The following is a 23,072-nucleotide window of genomic DNA, read 5'->3' on the forward strand; positions in this document are numbered from 1 at the left end:
CTTAAATGAAAAATGTTTTTAATTGAAAAAGAAAAAGAAGTACATGAATTTTGCATTTTAAAACAGTTTAATTATTTTGATGTGGTGGCAATACTATTGTTTTTCTGAATGAATGCTTGAACAGTGCATATTTTTTGAATTTGATTGTTTATGAATGTTAAAATTGTTGGCTCTTGAAAGAATGAAAGGAAAAGGAGAAATGTTATCTGATGATCTGAAAAATCATAAAATTGATTCTTGAAGCAAGAAAAAGCAGTGAAAAGCTTGCAGAAAAAAAAAAGAGAAGAGCAAGCAGAAAAAGCCAATACCCCTTTAAACCAAAGGCGAGGGTGATAAAAAGGATCCAAGGCTTTGAGCATCAGTGGATAGGAGGGCCCACAGGAATAAATTCCTGGCCTAAGCGGCTAAACCAAGCTGTCCCTAACCATGTGCTTGTGGCGTGAAGGTGTCAAGTGAAAACTTGAGACTGAGCGGTTAAAGTCGAGGTCCAAAGCAAAAAGAAGAGTGTGCTTAAGAACCCTGGACACCTCTAATTGGGGACTCTAGCAAAGCTGAGTCACAATCTGAAAAGGTTCACCCAGTTATGTGTCTGTGGCATTTATGTATCCAGCGGTAATACTGGAAAACAAAGTGCTTAGGGCAACGGCCAAGACTCATAAAGTAGCTGTGTTCAAGAATCAACATACTTAACTAGGAGAATCAATAACACTATCTGGATTCTGAGTTCCTATAGATGCCAATCATTCTGAACTTCAAGGAATAAAGTAAGATGCCAAAACTGTTCAGAAGCAAAAAGCTAAAAGCCCCGCTCATCTAATTAATACTGATCTTCATAGATGTTTTTGGAATTCATTGTATATTATCTTCTTTTTATCCTATTTGATTTTCAGTTGCTTGGGGACAAGCAACAATTTAAGTTTGGTGTTGTGATGAGCAGATAATTTATACGCTTTTTGGCATTGTTTTTAGTATGTTTTTAGTATATTTTAGTTAGTTTTTATTATGTTTTTATTAGTTTTTATTTAAAAATCACTCTTATGGACTTTACTATGAGTTTGTGTGTTTTTCTGTGATTTCAGGTATTTTCTGGCTGAAATTGAGGGACCTGAGCAAAAATCTGATTCAGAGGCTGAAAAAGGACTGCAGATGCTGTTGGATTCTGACCTCCCTGCACTCAAAGTGGATTTTCTGGAGCTACAGAAGCCCAATTGGCGTGCTCTCAATTGAGTTGGAAGTTAGACATCCTGGGCTTTCCAGCAATGTATAATAGTTCATAATTTGCTCGAGATTTGATGGCTCAAACCGGCGTTCCAAGTCAGCTCAAGAATTCTAGCGTTTAACTTCAAAACTGGCACAAAAGCTGGAGTTAAACGCCCAAACTGGCACAAAAGCTGGCGTTTAACTCCAAGAAAAGTCTCTACACATGGAACCTTCAATGCTCAGCCCAAGCACACACCAAGTGGGCCCGGAAGAAGATTTCTGCATTAATTACTGATTTCTGTAAACCCTAGGCTACTAGTTCTCTATAAATAGGACCTTTTGCTATTACACTTGACAGACCTTTCATATACTTTCATAGTTCTTTTCACGTTTGAGGGCTGGCCTCATGGCCATGCCTGGACCTTGTTCTTATGTATTCTCAATGGTGGAGTTTCTACACACCATAGATTAAGGTGTGGAGCTCTGCTGTTCCTCATGAATTAATGCAATTACTACTGTTTTTCTATTCAATTCACGCCTACTTCTTCTCTAAGATATCACTTGTTCTTCAACTTGATGAATGTGATGATCCGTGACACTCATCATCATTCTCACCTATGAACATGTGTCTGACAACCACCTCCGTTCTACCTTCGATTGAGTGTGTATCTCTTGGATTCCTTAATCAGAATCTTCGTGGTATAAGCTAGAATCCATTGGCGGCCATTCTTTAGAATCCGGAAAGTCTAAACCTTGTCTGTGGTATTCCGAGTAGGATTCAAGGATTGAATGACTGTGACGAGCTTCAAACTCGCGAGTGTTGGGCGTTAGTGACAGACGTAAAAGAATCACTGGATTCTATTCCGACATGATCGAGAACCGACAGATGATTAGCCGTGATGTGATAGAGTGCGTTGAACATTTTCACTGAGAGGACGGGATTGTAGCCATTGACAACGGTGATGCCCAAATTACAGCTTGCCATGGAAAGGAGTATGAATGATTGGAAGAAGGCAATAGGAAAGCAGAGGTTCAAGGGGAACAAAGCATCTTCATACGCTTATCTGAAATCCACCAAAGAATTACATAAGTATCTCTATCTTTATTTTATGTTTTATTTATCTTTTAATTATCAATTCTTCATCACCATCTGAATCTGCCTGACTGAGATTTACAAGATGACCATAGCTTGCTTCAAGCCGACAATCTCCATGGGATCGACCCTTACTCACGTAAGGTTTATTACTTGGACGACCCAGTGCACTTGCTGGTTAGTTGTGTGGAATTGTGACAAAGTGTGATTCACGTTTGAGAGCTCCAAGGCTTTGGCGCCATTGTTGACGATCACAATTTCGTGCACCAAAGAGCACACAAGAATCACCAAGAAAGTTTCAACCTTTTTCAAGAGAAGTTCAACAAAGATCAAAACTTTGTACGAAGGGAAAGCATGCAAGGGTAAAAGCGATGAGAACGATGACAAATAAAGCATGTAAAAAGAAGAAAAGGTATGAAGTAAAATACCAACGTAAGGAAGAAGATAAAACAAGCAATAAGCCCCGAGCAATCTTCACTAACAAAGCTTCAAAAATCCAAGAAAGGAGCAACCTTGAGGAAGAAAAGCTCCTCTTCGCTGAGCAAAAGAAATGCACGAAAAAAGCCAGTTTGGAGGCAAGGGCGAAGAACAAAGCGGAACAGAAGGGAGTAGGAGAAAAGGGCTAAGTTCAAATTCTTCTCTTTTTGAAGCAAAGAGAGAAAACAAAACGGTAAAAGGGTTAAAATCCTAATCAAAGAGCTTTAAAAACAATTGTGCGTTCCCAAGGAAAATTAAAATGCACACCAAAGGCACACCGCAATAAAAAGAAGCTGAAAAAATGCCTCGCATTAAAAAAGGCGATACTAGACTCGCATAAGGAGAAACTACTCAAGATCGACCGAAGTCAAGATGCTCGAGCACGACTTCCTCAAAAACGTCGAAGTTGAAGAAACACGACCTCAAAGGAAGATCGAAGCTCAAGCAGGGGAACTGTTCATACCTTGGACCGAGCTATACGGTTTGGGTCGGACGGAGACAAAGCGACCGACCTCTTGCTAAGTTGGTCGTCACGGACCTCTCCTTAAAGAGCTCGGCCAACATCTCTATAGAGGCCCAAGCAGGCCCAAACAGAAGCATACAGCCCACTCTAAAGGCGGCTAGCCTAAAAGATAGGTGGCCTCACCCAAAGATAAGATAAGATAAAAAACTTATCTCAAGGGAGGTCACTTTACACTCCTATAAATACACTGGAAAACTCAGGTATAACACACATTCTGATTCTACATAAAAACCTGCCTAAAGCACGTGTTAACTTAAGCATTGGAGTCTCTTGCAGGTACCTGACGTTAGGATTTTTGCCAGTAAAGAATTTTATAAAAATAGTCGCGTTGTAGATATAGTTTCTAAACCAACAGAAATTCTTTCGTACAAACGTTTTGGTTGTCACAAGTAACAAACCCCTTAAAAATTGATAACCGAAGTATTCAAACCTCGGGTCGTCTTCTCAAGGAACTGCAGGGAAGTATGTTCTTATTATTGGTTATGAAGATTGTAAATTGGGATTTTGAAGATGAGGAACAAGTAAATTAAATTGCAATTAAAATAAGTAAAAGACTATAAAATAAATAAATAACTGTAAAACACACTTTTGGCAAGGTATGAGAAATTGGAAGTCCTATCCTAGTTATCCTTATCAATGATGATGAAAATTGAATCTTATTTCCACTTAGTTAGCCTTTACTTGAGCAAGGGAAGGTCAAGTGGCTAATTAGTTTGATCTTCAAATCCTAGTTAATCCCTAAGGAAAGATTGGGATTATTGAAGTTCAATTCAATTAGCAAAGATAACAATTATCAATCATGTTGAGTTTGATAACTCCTGAGTTACTGATTTCTTAACCAAGTCCAAAAAGGGAAAAAGTAAATCTACTGGAATAAAAATTTCTTCAGATTGGAAGCAACAGTAACATAAATAAAAGAGAGCAATAATAAACTGAAATACCTCAAATAACATTAATTCAAAGAATAATCTGTAACATAGAAGAATTCATAAACTAAATTGAAAAGATAAATAAAAAGGACTATTGAACCTGATAAAAAGAGATAATTCTGAAAGCAAAAGAAATCCTAATTCTAAATCCTAAAAGAGAGAGGAGAGAACCTCTCCCTCAAAACTACATCTAATTCATGAAAAATAACTAATTGGAGACTCTCTGAATAGATGCATTTCCCCCACTTCATAACCTTTGATCTGTGCCTTCTAGACTTGTATTTGGGCCAAAAAGGGCTTCAGAAATCGCTGGGAGCGTTTTCTGTAATTTCTGGTGCGTGGCCTCTGTCACGCGTCCGTGTGGGTCACACGGTCGCGTCAATTGGAGTTTTCCTTGCCACGCGGTCACCTCAATCATGCGTCCGCGTCATATGCGTTGTGCTCAAGGAGCGCGATCGCGTCAATCACGCAATCGCGTCACTACCATTTCGCGCTGGCATGCGGTCGCGTCGTCCATGCGATCACGTCACTGCCCATTTCTTCAAAAACTCCGTTTTGTGCTTTCCTTCCATTGTTGTATGTTCCCTTTCCATCCTTTAAGTCATTCTTGCCTTAGAAGATCTGAAACTACTCACCACACGAATCACGGCATCGAATGGAAGTAAAGGGTAATTAAAATAATTAATTTTAAGGCATAGGAAACATGTTTTTCCCATACATCACATAATAAGGAAGGGAAAGTAAAACCATGCAATTAACATGAATAAGTGAGTGAAGGATTGAATAAATCACTTAAATTAGGCACAAAATATATCATAAAATATGAGTTTATCAACCTTCCCACACTTAAACAATAGCATGTCCTCATGCTAAATCCAAGATAAAGAGTAAGGTAAGGTTGAAGTGGTGGAATCTCATGCAATGCAATCTATTCTAAATGCAACTACCTAAATGAATCATGCAATTCTAATTTTTATTCACTTGTATATAAAACTTACATGTAGTCAAATTAATTCACATTCTCAAGGAATCATATATGTGATAAACCCATATTTCATGAGTTATTTTGTGCTTAGTTTGAATGATTTATTCAATCCTTCACCCACTTATTCATATTAATTGCATGGTTTTACTTTCCCTTCCTTATTATGTGATGTATGTGAAAAATATGTTTCCTAAGCTTTAAAATTAATTATTTTAATTACCTTTATTTCCATTCGATGCCGTGATTAGTGTGTTGAGTAGTTTCAGATTTTCTAAGGCAGAATGACTTAAAGGATGGAAAAGGAAACGTACAAAAATGGAAGGAAAGTGCGAAACGGAGTTTTGAAGAAACTGGCATCCACGCGATCGCATGGACGACGCGATCGTGTGCCAGGAGCGAAGAAGCAGCGACGCAGCCGCATGACTGACGCGGCCGCGCGACTTGAGCATAGCGCATTCGATGCGGACGCGTGACCGACACGACCGCGCCACAAGGAAAACTCCAGATGACGCGACCGCATGACCCACGCGGACGCGTGACAGAGGCCACGTATCAGAATTTATAGAATACGCCCCCAGCAATTTCTGCCCTTTTGGCCCAGATCCAAGTATAGAACACACAGACTAGAGGCTATAAAGTGGGGGAATGCATCCATTCAAGGGAGAGCTCGCCAATTTTCACTTTCCATGATTTAGATTTAGTTTGAGAGAGGTTCTCTCCTCTCTCTCTCTTAGGATTAGGATTTAGGACTCCTCTTAGTTTTTAAGAGTAACACTCGATCCAAGTTTAGTATTTACTTTAATTTATGTTTCTATGCTACTTTTACTTTAATGCTTTTATTCGTATCTACAGATGTTGCCCAATTGGCTTATGAATTATTCCATGTTACAGATTATTATTTGAGTTAGTGATTATTGAGGTATTTCAGTTTATTATTGTTCTCTTTAATTTAAGTTATTATTGCTTCCCATCTAAGGACATTTTTATTCCAGCAATTTTACTTTTTCCCTTTTTGGTCTTGGTTAAGAAATCAGTAACTCAACATTATTAAACTCAACATAATTGATAATCGTTATCTTGCTAATTGAACTGAACTTCAATAATCCCAACTTTTTCTTAGGAAATAAATAGGATTCGAAGGTCAAACTAATTAGTCCCTTGACTTTCCTTTATTTTAGTAAAGGTTAACTAAGTGGAATTTAGATTCAACTTTCATTATTGTTGAGAGAGATAACTAAGTTGGACTTTTAATTTCTCTTACCTTGCCAAAAGTTGCTTTACAGTATTTATTTATTTTAATTGCCATTTACTTTACTTGTCATTCAAATCACTTGCTTCTCACCTTCTAAACCCCGATTACAACCTTTATAGCCAATAATAAGAACATACTTCCTTGCAGTTCCTTGAGAAGACGACCCGAGATTTGAATACTCGGTTAACAATTTTTAAGGGGTTTGTTACTTGTGACAACCAAAACGTTTGTATGAAAGGACTTTTGAAGGTTTAGAAACTATACTTGCAACGAGGATTTTTCCGCAAATTTCTAGACCACGCAAAAGTTCTCTCATCAAAAATGGCGCCGTTGCCAGGGAACTGCTAACGTGTGCCTTATTATTGGTTATTGTAAATATTTTTCTTTTACTTGTTTATTTATTTCTGTTTTTTCTTTTTATTTTTCATTTGCTACCATGAATTCTCACCCCTTTCGCTTTGAGTTTGGTTCTAACTTTGTTGAAGGAAATAGAAGTTACAGCAGGAATATGCATCAAGGTCAGACCAATCAAGGATGGATGGAGCCAAGATGATCTAATCAACCCTTTAGGCAGCAACACCCTCCGAAATATCCTGGACAAAGACTATTCTACCGTGCATACCCAGCTGAAAGATATGGTGGACAACCTTGTAACTACCAACAAGCCCCACCCCGTGTATACAAACCATCCTTTCAACATAACCTCGAACCACCACACTCACAAGCTTCTCTTCACCATTCGCCACCATATGATCATTCCTTACCCCAGTACCAATCCAATCACTCCCAATCACCGCCACTTTCCTATGTATCATGTCCAAGTCCGGCAACCCGAGAAGCAGAGGTTCGCCTAAAGGAAACAGTAAATAAACTTCAAACAACTATTCGACAACTGGAGCAAGCAGTAATTCAATGGGTTTCTAGGTGCTCAAATACACAAGGATCAGCCACAGCCCCATGTGAACAGTCTAACAAAGAGCGTAGCATGAAGGAGATACCAGAAACTCCAGTGGACAAGACAGAGAATGAATTCGTACTAGAACAAGTAGAAGAAGCTGTCATTGTTCAAGAAGAAGAGTTGGTTGAAGATCTAGGAGACACTGAACCTCCATGGGAATCCAGAACTGAGGAGAACTCCATCAAGGACGCTACAGTTGATGCTAAGGAGGATATTGTACAATCTCCAAGGCAAGTTATTTATGAAGAATCAGACGGGATAACCCAGGACACAAATTCCCTTGATGATGATAGTCACAAGTCAAATTATCTTAGTAATGAACTGGCATCCGCAAGTGAATTCTCTGAGGTCGAAGAATCTTCCCCAAGTGAATATGAAGACGATGCGGAGGTAGATTTCTCTCAACCTCCAATCTATGACTCAAGTGATGAGGAAGACATAGAAGACTTTGACCAGGACATAGATACAATTGTAGAGCCTTACAAGGAAGTGGAGGAATTCACAGAAGAGCACAAGGGAGTAGAACTTACGGAACCACCGGAAACACCTATCCCAAGGGCATTACCACCTAATACAAGCTTCAAGTGGGTACAATCCTTAACCTATAACTTTACTTATTCACTTGAATATGGTTTGCTTGAAACAGATGGCCAGCTTAGAGCTCTTTGCGGCTTTAAGAGTAAGAGGGAAATGGCTCGTACTCAGAGTTGGTGCACAAGGTTCAATAAGGTTCCACGCTTCACCTCGAAGTACATGGATTGGTATCATGCTCAATTGCATGGATCACAGAGAACGTTTGGTCACCATGGTGAGATTCTACATTTTAAACCACCCGGATGGAAACATATAGATCAAGACGGAGGCGGATTTAATAGCAAAGCTTGGGATCCTGGAATCTATTCTGACATTCGTCACCCCGGGAGCCTGAAAATTTGTCTGAAGCTGCTCAGAAGCTTTACATGCCTAGTATGGGACCCCGGAGGCTACTGGCATTCCAAGCACTGGTGGAGATTTTTGGACGAATTTAAACATAAGCCGCCATAGCAGGAAACTCCTCCAATGTCCAACTTAAGGAGTCTAACTAAAAGTGCTAGGTGGGAGACAACCCACCACGGTATGGTCGCTTCTTTTTCAATTTAATTCTCGTTAATTGCTTTCATTTTTATTTTCTTTTCATTTTACTTTATTGAACCTGGAATCATGCATAGCATTCATATTAATCATTGTATTCTGCATTTATCTTACATATAAAAAAAATAAAAAAGGGGATGCACGACGCGACCGCATGCCCCATGCGATCGCGTCATATTGCGAAAACACTATCCACGCGACCGCGTCACTCACGCGGCCGCGTGCCCTGGAGATCGGCGTCAAGATCCAACGTCCAGAAAGTTAGGATGGAATCGTGCGGCCCTTGTGCATTTTGCACAAATTGGCCCACGCGATCGCATGCCCCATGCGATCGCGTCACATACACAAAACCAATCCCACGCGACCGCGTGAGCGACGCGATCGCGTCGCATGGATTACACAACACCCTAGGAGGAGACAGAGAGTTGCGCTGAAATGACGCTGGAGTTGTGCGTCTAGCACAAATTCCAGTGACGCGATCGCGCGACCCACGCGATCGCGTCATCCCCTCTTCTACCCCCTTCATGCGATCGCGCGACCCACGCGATCGCGTCACCTCCGTTTTCACCCCCATCACGCGACCGCGTGCACCACGCAGCCGCGTGGATTCCAATTTAAACCCCCTCAGATCACGCGAACCCTATTATCGCGCCACCCCTCCCTGAACCCCCTTCCCTCCCCCCTCTCCTCCTCCAAGCCACAACCACCACCACGACACCTCCGCGCACTACAAGAAAAACACCCATTCAAGTACACTTGAAAAGTGTAGCCAAAACCAAAAAAAAATGATGCCTTAGGAAAAGGCTACGCTTTTTAGGCTTCGGAGACACTTTTGTAGGCGATGCCTATACTAGTGTTGCCTATTCTCAAAGGCTACGCTTTTCTGTAGCAAAGGCTACGCTTCTCGCCTTTGAGAATAGGGTACGCTTTTTAAGTGATGCTGTTCAGGACCTAAGGCTACGCTTTTCAGCACTAATGGTTACCATAATTCTAAAGAATAGGCTACACTTTTCAGAGCTACTGCATCACTTTATAAAAGTAGCAAATAGTATACCTATAGCTACTCTATATAAGCGTAGCCTTTTGTCCCTCATTTTTTTTTAAAATTTCTGTTTATATATATATATATATATATAAATAGAAATTTCTAACAATTTTTTTATCTAAACTCTAATATTTGAGAATATAATTATATATATAATCCTGTATTGTTAATTAAATTAGTTAATTATTATAAAATAAAAATGTATACATATATAATAATACCATACAATAATCTTTAAACAATAAAAATTATACTGAAACAAAATATAAGTATACAATGAACCAAAAATATTGGAATAATCATAATTTTGAGCATTCATACATCTCAAACTAGAATAAGTATACTCATATAATGCACTTAGAGTTTACTACTAATAAACTAGGAAAAATCAAAATATATCATATAAATGTATCTTAGCTTCTAATAAAAGACATCATCATCAACCATACATCTTTCAATTTCCACCTTTGTCAATAAACCATCATGATAAGCATCTCAATCTTCATTCACATCTTCAAAATTATCCTGCATAATTATATAGAAAAATAATTATAACTTGAAAAAGTATAAGAAGAAAAAAGTAGTTAACAGATTAATAACACATACAATATCCGAGAGGCATAAGATAATTGAAACTACTCTACTTTTCATATCACCAAAGTCTTTTGCTTTAAAATAACAATCACATTCAGGGGGATACTATAAATCTCCATAAAGGACAACTAAAAAACGGACTAACACAACTTCATACTAAATGGGAACTAAAATCAGAAAAATCAGAAAACCAAAACCAGAAAAATCAGAAAAACCAGAAAAATTACAGCTTTCACCCTGATAACAATAATATTAAAATTACATAATGAAAAAACAAAACCAAAAAAACCAAATCACAGCTTCCATCTTCTTCAATTTCAGTTCAAATTAAAAATATGGCATCCTCCTAAGTTCTAACAAATAAAAATTTTAAACTCAAAATCCTAATTAACAATTAACAATATATAAACAAATATTAGGGAATAAGAAAAAACTTGTCATACCATATTTATGTTTGGAATATGTGTTGATCCATGAGCGCTATTTGCATCAATTGGAGAGTGTTGGGCATCTTGTAACAAGGCTTCAATTTCTTCCGGCCTCATTCCAGGTTCAGATCGCTGAACTAGTAACTTAATCATGTTTCGCAATCCATGAAGGTCAGCCTCTTGGTGCTGCTGTTTGGCCTTCATGTCTCCAAGTTCAGCCTTCAAAGATGTGACTTCCTCCTGGTGTTGTTGCTTGAGTTCAGAAATTTCTGCATGCTTCTTTAAGTCACGTCGTGTAATAGATCTTCCATAGCACCTAACCCGACCTGGTTGTTCTTTTCCAAATAAAGACTCAAAAGCTTCCTCATCTGTTTCACCAGCAGCTTGCCGGTTTTGGAATTCATCCTAATTAAAAGAAACATTTGACATAGAATTAGTTACCGTATCCTAAATTTGATTTATAATCATTAGTAATTCAATGAATTCTCATACAATTGCATCTTGTGTTTCCTGATCAACTTCCTTCCTTTTCCGACTTGTTCGAGTAGCAAGGAACATTTCAAACCTTTTTGGTTCCTCATTTATTTCCTTTGTCGCGCGCTATAAAATAAAGCCTTAAATAAGTAAGTCTATAACAACATAACTAAAATTAACTAAACAAATCCCAGCACAAATATGAAATAAGTATACCAGAGCCACTCGTACTCTTCCGAAATTGATTGGCCCCATGCGATGTGGAAACTTTTGCTGTTCTTTATGTTTCTTATTTTTTTCACTTATTGACTATAATTGAATAAAAGGTTAGCATATAGAAACAGAGAACAATATAATTAAATTTTGCCATGGCAAACAAAATTATAGCAACCAGAATAGTAGCAGGTATAATTGCACAGAATAGAATTGCAGAAAACAAAATTGCACAAAACAGAATTATAGAAAATAGAATTGCAGCAACTTAAATTACAGCAAACAAAGTAGCCAAAAATAGAATTGTAAATACAGAAATTCAGAAGTTCAGAATGGAACTGGCAGCAATATATCCTAAAAAAATTCAATTCAGTTCAAGAACCTACATCAGAATGGATATGTGTTTGTACAACATGAGAGAGGACATATTCCAACATTATCAATTGAAATTTCATTATTTTGCTTATGTCTTAACAAACAATAATATACTTGTAATTAAAGTACCAACTATTTTACCTGGATTGTAGGATGACTCCAATAATAGATCAATTTTATGAATTGACTTTCTGGAACTTGTGTCGGTCGATTTTTCACCATATCTTCGATGGTATCAAAGGGAACAAAGTGCTTCTGCTTAATCTTTCCCTTGAACCGCTTCCAAGCATCCCGAATTGCTTGGATCACCCACTTTTCTCCACTGTCTGGGAGGATAAACTTGGTCTGCATGATATCAACAGTGTTATACGCACCTTGCTATATTTAAAATAATCAACATTTAATAATAATAGAAGAGTCTTACATTAACATAGTTCCACATGAATTTCTTAGCTTTAGGAGTTACAGCATGCCAGCTAGTGTACAAAAGACTCACAAATCTTTTATTTCTCCCAATTGTTCCTACGAAACTAGTTAAATTAGACACACTTTGATCGGTTGGTCCTACTGGCTGTCCAATATCAAAAATAACTTCTTCTCGCTGTTCCATAGTTCTTGCATAAATCTCTTTGCAAGTTGTTTTTCCCCGAGTTTTCTTCTTCTTTGGCTCTCCTAGTTTCATGCAGTAGGGGGAAAATTAGGGAGTAATTAGTGATGCCAATTGAAAAATTAAGCATTATGATTTACAAAAAATATAAAAAATGATAGAAATAAATTACCTTCGTCATCATCAATGTCCTCCATCACATGTGAATAATAATTTTCATCAAGTGGAAAGCTATCTCCCACATCATCACTTAGTTCAGAGCTTAGTCCGTCAATTTCTACATCTATCCCATTTTCTTTTAAAAATTCATCAATAGTTGTAGCCTTTACCCTTGGCTTGCTCTTTTCCTTTCTTGATCCATCTTGCTCCGACATTAAATCTTCAGCTTGTGGGGTAGTGTTTGAACTCAGCAAAGTAGTGTCATGTTGCCTTTTTTGAGTTCTACCATGTGTGACTTGAATAATCTGCTGCTGCCTTTGGTTGATTGTGGGCTGAGTAGAATTTGCACAACTCCGATCTTGGCTTACAGGTGTTGGCATGCTATTATTCATATTACGAATTGCATCGAGCTTCCTTTTAAGTTCATCTGCACCCACCTTTGTAAGCTTAGAATTGTTCAAGCCTTGTGTTAACGGTTCATGTTGTACTTCATGCTTCTTTTTCTCAGCCATAGCCACAGTCAAGTGATTCTTTCTTTTTTTATTTTCTGGCTGTTGCGCAGGAATGCTTGGCTGTACTTCCAGGGTTTCAGGCGTGAAATTCATCCTTTTGTTGATTGTGCTGAGTGTGCTTTGTAAATGAGTAAAATCCAGCTTCTTTAGCGTACACTTCTTCACTCCTTTGGTTGCACTCAACTCTTTTTGACTTTCGACTACATCCAACCTTGGCATAGTTTCCTCCTTGTCATTACGTGCTGCACCTTGCATCACATATTGCTTGCGTTCATTTACAATCCTTTGTCTCTTGGCTTCAAATTGTCGAAGTAGATTCTTACTTGATGTTGCTTTAAGATCAATAAATTCTTTATTCCTACACAAATAAATTAGTTAACTCGAGTTAATATAAGCAATAAAGTGACATATCCTATAAGAAACACTAACAAAATGAGAAATTAAAACAAAAATATGACTTACAAATAAAAAGGTGAAGAAAACTTAGTTATACATATGTACATATTAAGCAATAAATTGCTTAGGCTGACCCATCAGAATCAGAATCTCCAATGAAATCTGCCTCATCTTCTTGGGCAGAAGTCACTTGGGGAACCTTTTCAATAACTGTAGGTCGTAGATCATTCCTCTCCAGAATAAGTTCACCATCATCAGCTGGTATGGCAGGACTTGTTATATGCTCGTGTTGTTCACTATAGAAGGTTTGACTGGCCTCAGACTCAGATTCGTCATTTGTTTTAAATAAGTCTCTTGGGATAGTTTCCATAACATAATGTTTGTTATGTTCATATGGATCTTGCACATAAAAACACTGATGTGCTTGAGATGCTAGTATGAAAGGTTCATTCTGGTAGCATTTCTTATTGAAGTGAACAAATGTAAGACCGTATTTGTCTCTCCCAGCATCATACCACTCACACCGAAACAATACAACCTTAAAACGCCCAAAATAATCTAACTCTACTATCTCAAATAACCTGCCATAATAAGCTACAGTGTCTTGAATTGGACTTTTATCTTTAGCACTTGCAAAGCTTGAAGTTAAAGCAGTTAATGTGACACCACTATTTTGTGTTTTTCTCCTTGCCTCACGCTCCACAGTGTGAAACCTATATCCATTAATTATATATCCAGAAAATCTTCTTGCAACAGAGCTTGGACCTCGAGATAATTCTTTTAGCCAAACAGGCACATCTGAATCTCTCGCCCGAGTTTCAAACCACTGCGAGAAGGTTCTACTGTGAACTTGAGCTTTTCTCCATCTTGTTCCCCGCTGATTGTTAACCTCATCCTCATGCTCTCTGTAGTTAATAATAGTTATGTTTGATCGGAAAAAATCTAAATGCACTTGATTTAGTGAATAAACATAAGTTATATTAAGTTACCTAACATAATCTGCGACTTCTTCACAATTGTATAATACATATACATGGGCTTGAGCACTTGATATGTCATCGAGATTAATTGGTTCTCCATTTCCCACGCCTAACGAACGACCTTTGTTAGAAAACAACTTTGAAGGCAAAACTTCATCGTCATTAGGATCATCATCATTCCGAGGTCGCTTATTAAGTCTTGTTCGCACACCTTCATGTAAGTATCTTGAGCAGAAAGTTAAGCACTCTTCAGCCAGATATGCCTCTGCAATAGAACCTTCGGGGCGACTTTTATTGCGTACATACGACTTTAATGTACACATGTACCTTTCTGGAGGATACATCCAATGAAACTGCACCGGACCACCCAATCTCACCTCATTTGCTAAATGAATAGGAAGATGAACCATTATGTCAAAAAAACTAGGGGGAAAGATCCTCTCAAGGTGGCATAATGTTTCCACAATCTCTAACTCCAGTCGATCTATCTCTTCCAGTGTTATTAACTTTTTGCATATGCGACGAAAAAAGGAACTTAGTCGAATCAACGGAATGGCCACGTGATCAGGAAGGATGCTTTTAATCGGTATTGGTAGTAAGTAGTGTAGCAAACAATGAGCATCGTGAGTCTTATACCCAGAAATTTTTCTTTCTGCTAGATGTACACACCGTGATATATTCGAAGCACTACCATCAGGTAGCTTTGTTGTCTTCAAAACACCACAAAAAATTGACTTCTCTGCAGCAGTCATAGAAAAGCATGCCTTTGCCAACTTTGTTCTCTTGCCATTATTCACCTCCTTTGGTTGAAGATTTTTCCAGATCCCCAAATCTTTTAAGTCATATCGAGCATTCAGATGATCCTTTGTCTTGCCTGGGATATCCAAAAGAGTTCCAATTATACTGTCAAGTATGTTCTTCTCTATGTGCATGACATCTAAGTTGTGACGCAGTAGGTTCTTGTGCCAGTAAGGCAATTCAAAGAAAATTGATCTTTTTTTCCAATTCCATGGGAAACTATTTGATGTACTTTGCTTCTTCCCGAAAACATTCTCAACATTTTGTAGCATCTCAAAAATTTCCGTTCCTTCTATAACAGGTGGAGGGGGTCTTAATTCTTGCTTCCCATTAAAAGACCTTGTATTGGTTCTCCATGGATGATCCATGGGTAAAAAGACACGATGGTCCATATAAACTGTCTTCCGACTATGTTTTAGTTGTAGAGAAGAGGTATTTTTGTTGCAACAAGGGCAAGCCAATTTTCCCTTTGTACTCCACCCAGACAACATAGCATACGCAGGAAAATCATTAATTGTCCACAAAAGAGCTGCCCGCATTTGAAAGGTCTCATTCTTTGATGCATCATAAGTTTCCACCCCTATTTCCCACAACAACTTCAAGTCTTCCATCAATGGTTGTAGATACACGTCAATATCTTTGCCAGGTGATTGTGGCCCAGGAATAAGCAAAGATAGCATACAATATTCAGGTTTCATGCACATCCACGGAGGCAAGTTGTATACCATCAGCATTACGGGCCACGTGCTCCATGAAATATTCATGCTACGAAATGGGTTGAACCCATCACTTGACAAGCCTAGTCTAATATTGCGTGATTCTTTTGCAAAATCTTCATTCATTTCATCAAAGTTCTTCCATGCCAGTCCATCAGCAGGATGCTTTAACGTCCCATCTTTAACGCGCTCCTCATCATGCCACCTCAAACTAGCTGCCGTTTTTGAGCACATAAATAATCGCTGAAGTCTTGGAATTATAGGAAAGTATCTCAGAGTCTTTACAGGAATAGGACGACCTTTATTGTGAGGTTGGTTCTCGCTATTATCACTAGAATTTTCAGTATATCGAGATGTTCCACATACACGACATTGTGTTTCATCCTTTAGTTCTTTCTTATACAGGAGGCAATCATTAGGACAAGCATCAATTTTTTTATAATCCAGACCTAAATCTCTTATCATAGCCTTCGTCTTATGGAAAGATGGAGGTATTTTAATTTCAGGCATTGCCTCTTTCAATAGCTCAAGAAGGGAAGTGAAGGAGGCATTGCTCCAACCGTGCAAACACTTCAACAAGTACAGGCGGATGGTAAAAGATAATGTAGAAAATTTCTTGCAGCCCGGGTATAACTCTTGACTTGCCCCATCTATTAAATTATAAAACTTTTTAGCCTCTTCATTTGGACCTACAGTAACACCCTCAGCATGATCTCCAAATGCATCATTAAGCAGTCCTTCAATGTCATCGCGTGCACCTTCATCATCCGTGTCATCATCAACCACCATCGGGATTGTCCATTCCCCGTGATTAATCCATGTTCTATATCCCTTAACAAATCCGTCGGCTACTAAATGGTCAAATACCACATCTCTTCTATACCACTCAATGTTACAACACCTCTTACAAGGACATTGAATTTGTTGTCCGTCCGGCTCTCCCTCAGAGTATGCAAACTCTAAGAAACTAATAACACCATTGATATACTCTTCGCTATACCTCGGTAGATCCATCCAATCCTTCGGCATATCACAAAACCTAATCGATAATTATTAAATTTTTTTGGAGAAAAATTTATAAGGGGTCGCAAAGTGAAGATAATAAGAATAGAGGAGGAAGGGTGTTATGAAATATAAGGGGCATGGGCTATGAAACGGACTTCATAGCCTTGTAGTTAGGTTAGGAAATAGTTCCTAATCTTTAGAAGTAATTCTCTAAATATTTTACTAGAAACTCGCTGAAGCAAAACAAATTAAGGAAAATAAAAAATTTATAGTACATAAATAATAAGTTAAATTGCAACTTCATAACTAATAAAGCAATCAAAGTGGAGCTACACATGAATTAATAGCATAATAATAAAGTGAAAAAAAAAGTATGCATTGTACCTTGCCATGACACGATCAATGTTTTGACAAAATCCACTTGGGAGCTTTAACCAAAAACTTCAATCTGTTTGTTACCAAGTAAAATTCTAAGAGATTAGACTATGATATTATTTACTCTTGATTTATTTTCATAAATTCTAAACTGATATAATTAAAATGTAAGGGAAAAAAAATAAAAAAACTCAATTCAGGTCGATAACTTATTTGAAAAATAAAAGCAATCTGATAACAGCCCAAAATTCAAATCCAAAGCATGAGTAACTGAGTAACTAAAAATAAAAGGAAGCAATCTTGCTTCTCAAAACTCAATTCAGGTCAGTAGAAGTGAGACGATTTAATGGTAAATCATGAGCTAATCAAAATATTATCCTGGTAACTGGTAAGCCATGAACTTGGCAGCCATTCATGCAAACCACATGGGTCATCCATGCAGCAGCAAACAATGAAATACATTTAGAGAATAGTGAAAAGAATCAGGATGCTTTAACGTAAATCTTTTCACATGGACCAGTTTGACTATTAAACGACTTATAATTAAGAATAAAAATATTATCATAAATCTCAATAAGTCACGGATTTGAAGTTGTTGCGGAGCAGATCCTGTGATATAATATAACCTTGGAAGTTCTAACTTTAAAAAATAAAAGTAAAGTTATGAAAATAGATGGAGAAGGGCAGAGTGAGACAGTGAGTGATGTGAATTATTATCAAGTGATAGAGTATGATAATAACGTGAAGACTGATATATTAACACATTATTACCATTACCTTAATAAATGCTACCAAAATTTTGCCTCCATGTGTTGCTCTGCTCTGTTACTACTTACTACTATTATGTTTTCTAATCAAAGTTATTCTCAAAAGTAATAAACAAACAAAACTATCACTTAAAAGGGACCAAAATTCATGAGATTTCTCTGAGGCGGCTTTTTTATTATTGATCTGTGCCACTGATGCCCTCAAAACAAGGCAAGTTAGTACTTATCCCTAACAATATCAATATCTGTGATTTCAGTTTAGATTTCACTGCTCACTGCTACGCTTCAAATTTCTTATTAAAGAGTATATGCAGTTTGCTTGGAATATTGAACAATCTCAATCAAACTAAAAACTATTTTTTTATCTTATCTATATAGTAAGTTGATGTTATGATACTGAGAAGACAACCAATAACAGAGGAAATAAGTGGGTGCTTTATCTGTGAGGGTCCACCTTCAGGGATAAGAGCCCATAGTTCTTATTAGCTCCCCTAATCATTCTATATTCTCACTTCTTGTCTCCCTCCTCTCTATTTATAATTTTTAGATCATTTTTAAGTTAACAAATTAGCTACAACATTTAACTTCTCTATGAATAAGATTAAATTGAACTTCTCAATTAAGACACGATAATTTTCTAATTTTCAAGTAAATTACTATCAACACAAGACAGTTGTTAGGAATCAAATTAAAGCAACAAGAAAGTATTCATAGAATCAATTTTAATATCAACTATCTTATAACCACACTTCTAAACATAAACCAATTTTTTAAGAAAAAAATTCAGAACGCAAAATATTCCAAATAAAGAGAGAGCTAAAACAATATTTTTTTCAAGAGCAATCGTCAGACTTAATTACACAACAAAAACCGACGAAATTGTTATAAAAAAAAAAACTGACGTCACAATTATTTATCTTTACTATACTCACTATTATTGAGAGAAGAGACAAGTTAACATCAACATTTTACCCCTGTAAAAACTTATTTGAGATCCTAAAATGATGCAACTCTTGAACAACTCAATAAAAAAGATGAATTCATCTTTTACAAGAAACTCAACATGATAGTATAGAATCAATAGAAAAAATGTCGTTGTCCAACCAAAACCCCAGAAAACACTACAAATCAATTAAATTACGAAACTCAAATTTTATTTTTATGACAATAGATCTCTAAAAAATCAGTTTCCTTTTAATTAGTTAAAAGTTTGCATGTCTTTTAGAACTAGATATGCCTTTTAAGTGCCACTACGGCTCTAACTTCAAACTTCCCTAAAAGCTAACATAGCTAACTCCACTACTTTGACATATCAAAATCTATTATATATAAAATCTATTTCCGAATTTTGACACTGCTCTACACACAGGAATTTAATTATTCAAGTTTTAAAAAGTGCAAATTGATTTGAATTGGAGAAATCAGAGGGAAAAAATAAAAAGGAAGTGCTGGAATGTAATTAAGCTTGTGTATTCCTAATAGAACAAGTAATTGTGGATGGAAAGGGAAGCTTCTTCATCAATCATCATATACAACAAAGCTTTTCACTCAAAAACCATTCATAATAGACAATAATAACTGAACCAAGAGGTTTAGGTTCCCGTCCTTGCCACGAAGACCGGGGCCAACAGCGATAACTTTTCCAGAGTTCAACTAAAGCAAGTCACCAAGTCATCAAATGCACTTCAATAAAGCAAGAGTTCCACACAAATTGGACGTATTTAATAATAAGAAAACCCGTGTTAAGAACATAACACTAATACTGATTGCACAAAAAAAATTTGAACCAGGGAAGCAATTTTTCCCTCAATGGCAATCGCCAAGTCATGAAATGTACTTCGATCAAGAAGTAATCAACACAAAATATACTAACAAATCGTGTGTTAAAAATACGAAACACTAACACTGATTGCGCAGGAAACTTTTGAACTAGGAAAACATTTTTGTTTCATCAATGTGGAGCAGAATTCTATAAGAGTAGAGAACGATAAGCAACAAGCGAAAGACAATTATGAGAATCAAACCCAGAATCAAGACATATAATCAACTTTCACAAGTGTATTTCACAGTTTGGGAACTCTTTCATGGATTACTACTAATTTATAGCATTTGACCACAAATTGATCCTACAATCATTCGTTCTTCATCAAATTGGGGTGCAAAAATGTTTGCTATTTTTCTTTAGCCTATACAGTACCTGCGTAAACGGAATGAAACCCCAATCCCAAATTCACGAGTTCGATCTCCTGCGCCGCAACAATCCCAAATTCACGAGTTCTGCTGCGCCGCAGCAATAACGGAATGAAACCAGCAAATTCTGAGTTCTCCTGCGCAGCAAGATTAGCATGCATGTTCATCAATTCACGAATTCAAAGGATTTTGTACCAAACCCCCAATTTGCAACCCAAAAATCAGAACCCTACCCTCTCAGATTTTAGAAACCAAATGAAGGTGATACATACCTTTCTTGACGACGGTGAGCGAATAAAGAAAAGCTTTTAGTCGAGCGCACAGTCGATCTTCCTGATGTCAGCGCGCAGCGACGAGAACCGGTGATGAAAACGAGTGGCGGCGTGGTGAGAGGTGAGTGATGAAGATGAGTGAGTGGTGGAGATGCTGACGCCGTGAGCGGTGACGCCGTGAGCGGTGACGCCGTGAGGGTTGACGCCGTCAGTGGTCTTCTCTGATTTGGGGGTGATGAAGGGAGTGTGATTAGCTAGCTATAGGGATCGCGAGTTCAGTGATGGCCATGTTATTTTGTTTTTATTTGCCTAAGTGTCTATGGCCATGTTATTTTTGTTTTTATTTGCCTAAGTGTGTTATTTTGTTTTTATTTGCCTAAGTGTCTACTACTGTATGCGTGCTTGTATATTTGGTGAAATATTGTGAAAAAAATTTACTAAGTGTTGATATATTTGACTTGAAATACATTAGGCAACACTTTTAAAATGCACCTGAAATATGATAAATAGGCTACACTTTAAAAGTGTTTTCTTTGGTGTAAAAAGTGAACCCATAACTCTTAAGTTAAGGCTACGCTTTATAAGTGATCTTTATAATATCTAAGGCATCGCTTTTCAAGTGATGCCACAAATGTGATTCCTATTCTCCCGCAAAAAGGAAACATGGAGAAAAGCGTAGATGTAGCTTAAAAAAAGTGTGGCTGAATGGGTATTTTTCTTGTAGTGGCGCCACCACCCGAACCCCGCCGGCCACCCAACCGCCACCGCCACCTACCCCCTCCTTGTTTTTTCCCTTCTTGCTTCCTTTTTTTCTTCTCTTCCCCCCATCTCCGCCGCTGCTCCCCTCCACACCACCACCCACCGCCGCCATCCACCCCCCATCCGACCACCCACATGCACCCACGTTAGAACCCCTAACCCCATCACCCCCTCCCTTTTCCCCTGACCGAACTACCACGCAAGCAGCCACCACGCCGCCGTGCCCGCCACCGCGTCGGACGCCGCCGCCGTCACCACCCAATCGCTTTTCTACCCCGTTCTACTTCTTACGCTTTCCAGGTTCCGCAGCACGCAAGCCTTTTATCCGTTCGTAGTTTTTCTTATTTTTTTTCCCGTTTATGTTCTTGTTTAGGATAGCTAGATATGCATGTTGTAGTGGATTTTAGGTTGTTCGGTAGATTAGGTTGTGGTTAGTGAATTTAGGTCTGTTTACTTGCACTTTTCATGTTTCTGTTTTATCAAAACTGTAATTCTGCTGTTCCTATGACCTTGTTCATATGCTGTGATTTCCTGTATTTGCTGCTTGTTACTCTGAATTTTCATGTTTCTATTAATTATAGGTAACTGCATCAAGTTTTTTTTAATTCATATGAACTGCCTTGTTTGCTGTTTATTTTTCGGGAAAATCCAATGTTAGCCAGAATGCTGCCCAAATTTTTTGTGAATTATTTTCATTCATGTTTTGGTTTGGCAATCTGAACTCTGTTATCCTCTACTTTAACCAAACCGTTTCATGAATTCTATGGCAGACTCTCTTATCCTCTTTGATTTCCTGGTTTATAAACTGCATTTGTGATATTCTGATTCCAATTCTTGCTTTCTTTATATCTGTTTGAATCAACATCACCCTGTTTTTCTTGTTTGGTTATGAGTTATTTCTAGTCTTAATTGTGAATCCTTGCTATGTGGAATATTTTCTTTATGCCACATACTTTAACCCACATTTTACTGCCTCACTAATTTTAATTTACTAACCCCTCTTTCAAATTCTAACCATACTAACTTTTTCCAAATCTCTTTTCTGATTTTTTCTCATTCACCTCTAACTTTCTCACCATGGCATTATGAAAATTTCTCTATTTAACTTGGATTCTGATACATTTTGGATTGTAAATTCTTCCTTTCAAACTTTTAAACTACTATACAATCCTTAATACACCATTACTTAACTCATTTACCTATTTCTCATTCTCCTTTGCCGCTTTGAGTTTTCTTTGTTTAATTGCCTATTTACTTCCCTATTTTTAACCATATCCTGGTTTTCCATTTTTCAGGATGTCTGCCTCACAGAGGAAAGGAAAAGGCAAGGCTACTGGCAAGCGCAAGAGAGGAGATTCCTCCCAGTCCATCATTGACCTGATGCATGATACCTCATGGCGGGAGAAGAACTTTACACAGCAGGAAAAAGCTGACCAGCTGCTCCCTGCAAATGATTCAATAAAATTTGCAAACCGATACTGTGAGCTGAAGTATCCGGCATTTGCAAACTCCAGGAATCTATACCTGGAAAGAACTCTGAGGATTCCAGAAGCACTCCAGCAGTACACCACTGAGCAAATCAAGCAAAGAGGCTGCTTCTTTCTGGAGAGAGCACTGACAAAGGTCAATGCATCTTGGGTCCGGGAATTCTACTGCAATTACTACATCACTACCCTAGATGCAGTGAACCTAAGAGGAAAGCAGATTCTGGTCACTGAGGAGGCCATAGAGGACATTCTCCGGCTCCCAGCCAAGTCCGATCAGCCTGATGGTTATCAAAAGGCTGAGGAGGACATGCGCCTAATGCAGTTTGATTGGGATGCTGTGAAGGCACGGATAGCTCTCGACCCGACGGTTCC

The 23,072-nt window shown here is 37.8% G+C and overlaps 2 protein-coding genes across 2 annotated transcripts; both read right to left on the minus strand.

The window, feature by feature from the left end:
- Positions 1-10,088: 10,088 nt before the first annotated feature.
- Positions 10,089-12,955, minus strand: LOC148545833 (uncharacterized). Its single transcript, XM_088499095.1, has 7 exons — positions 12,457-12,955; positions 12,102-12,349; positions 11,819-12,022; positions 11,306-11,398; positions 11,108-11,215; positions 10,631-11,020; positions 10,089-10,118 (listed from the first exon to the last, which is right to left on the minus strand). The coding sequence occupies exons 1-7, from the start codon at positions 12,953-12,955 to the stop codon at positions 10,089-10,091; spliced, it is 1,572 nt and encodes a 523-aa protein (XP_088355221.1).
- Positions 12,956-13,475: 520 nt separating this feature from the next.
- On the minus strand, positions 13,476-16,880 carry LOC148545834 (uncharacterized). The gene is made up of 2 exons (XM_088499096.1): positions 14,341-16,880; positions 13,476-14,256 (listed from the first exon to the last, which is right to left on the minus strand). Exons 1-2 carry the CDS (start codon positions 16,872-16,874, stop codon positions 13,476-13,478), a joined length of 3,315 nt encoding a protein of 1,104 aa, XP_088355222.1. The 5' UTR covers positions 16,875-16,880.
- Between the last annotated feature and the right edge of the window lie 6,192 nt (positions 16,881-23,072).

This window comes from Arachis ipaensis, chromosome B9 (assembly GCF_059453495.1).
Source record: "Arachis ipaensis isolate K30076 ecotype BB chromosome B9, ASM5945349v1, whole genome shotgun sequence".
In the NCBI taxonomy this organism is placed as follows: Eukaryota; Viridiplantae; Streptophyta; class Magnoliopsida; order Fabales; family Fabaceae; genus Arachis; species Arachis ipaensis.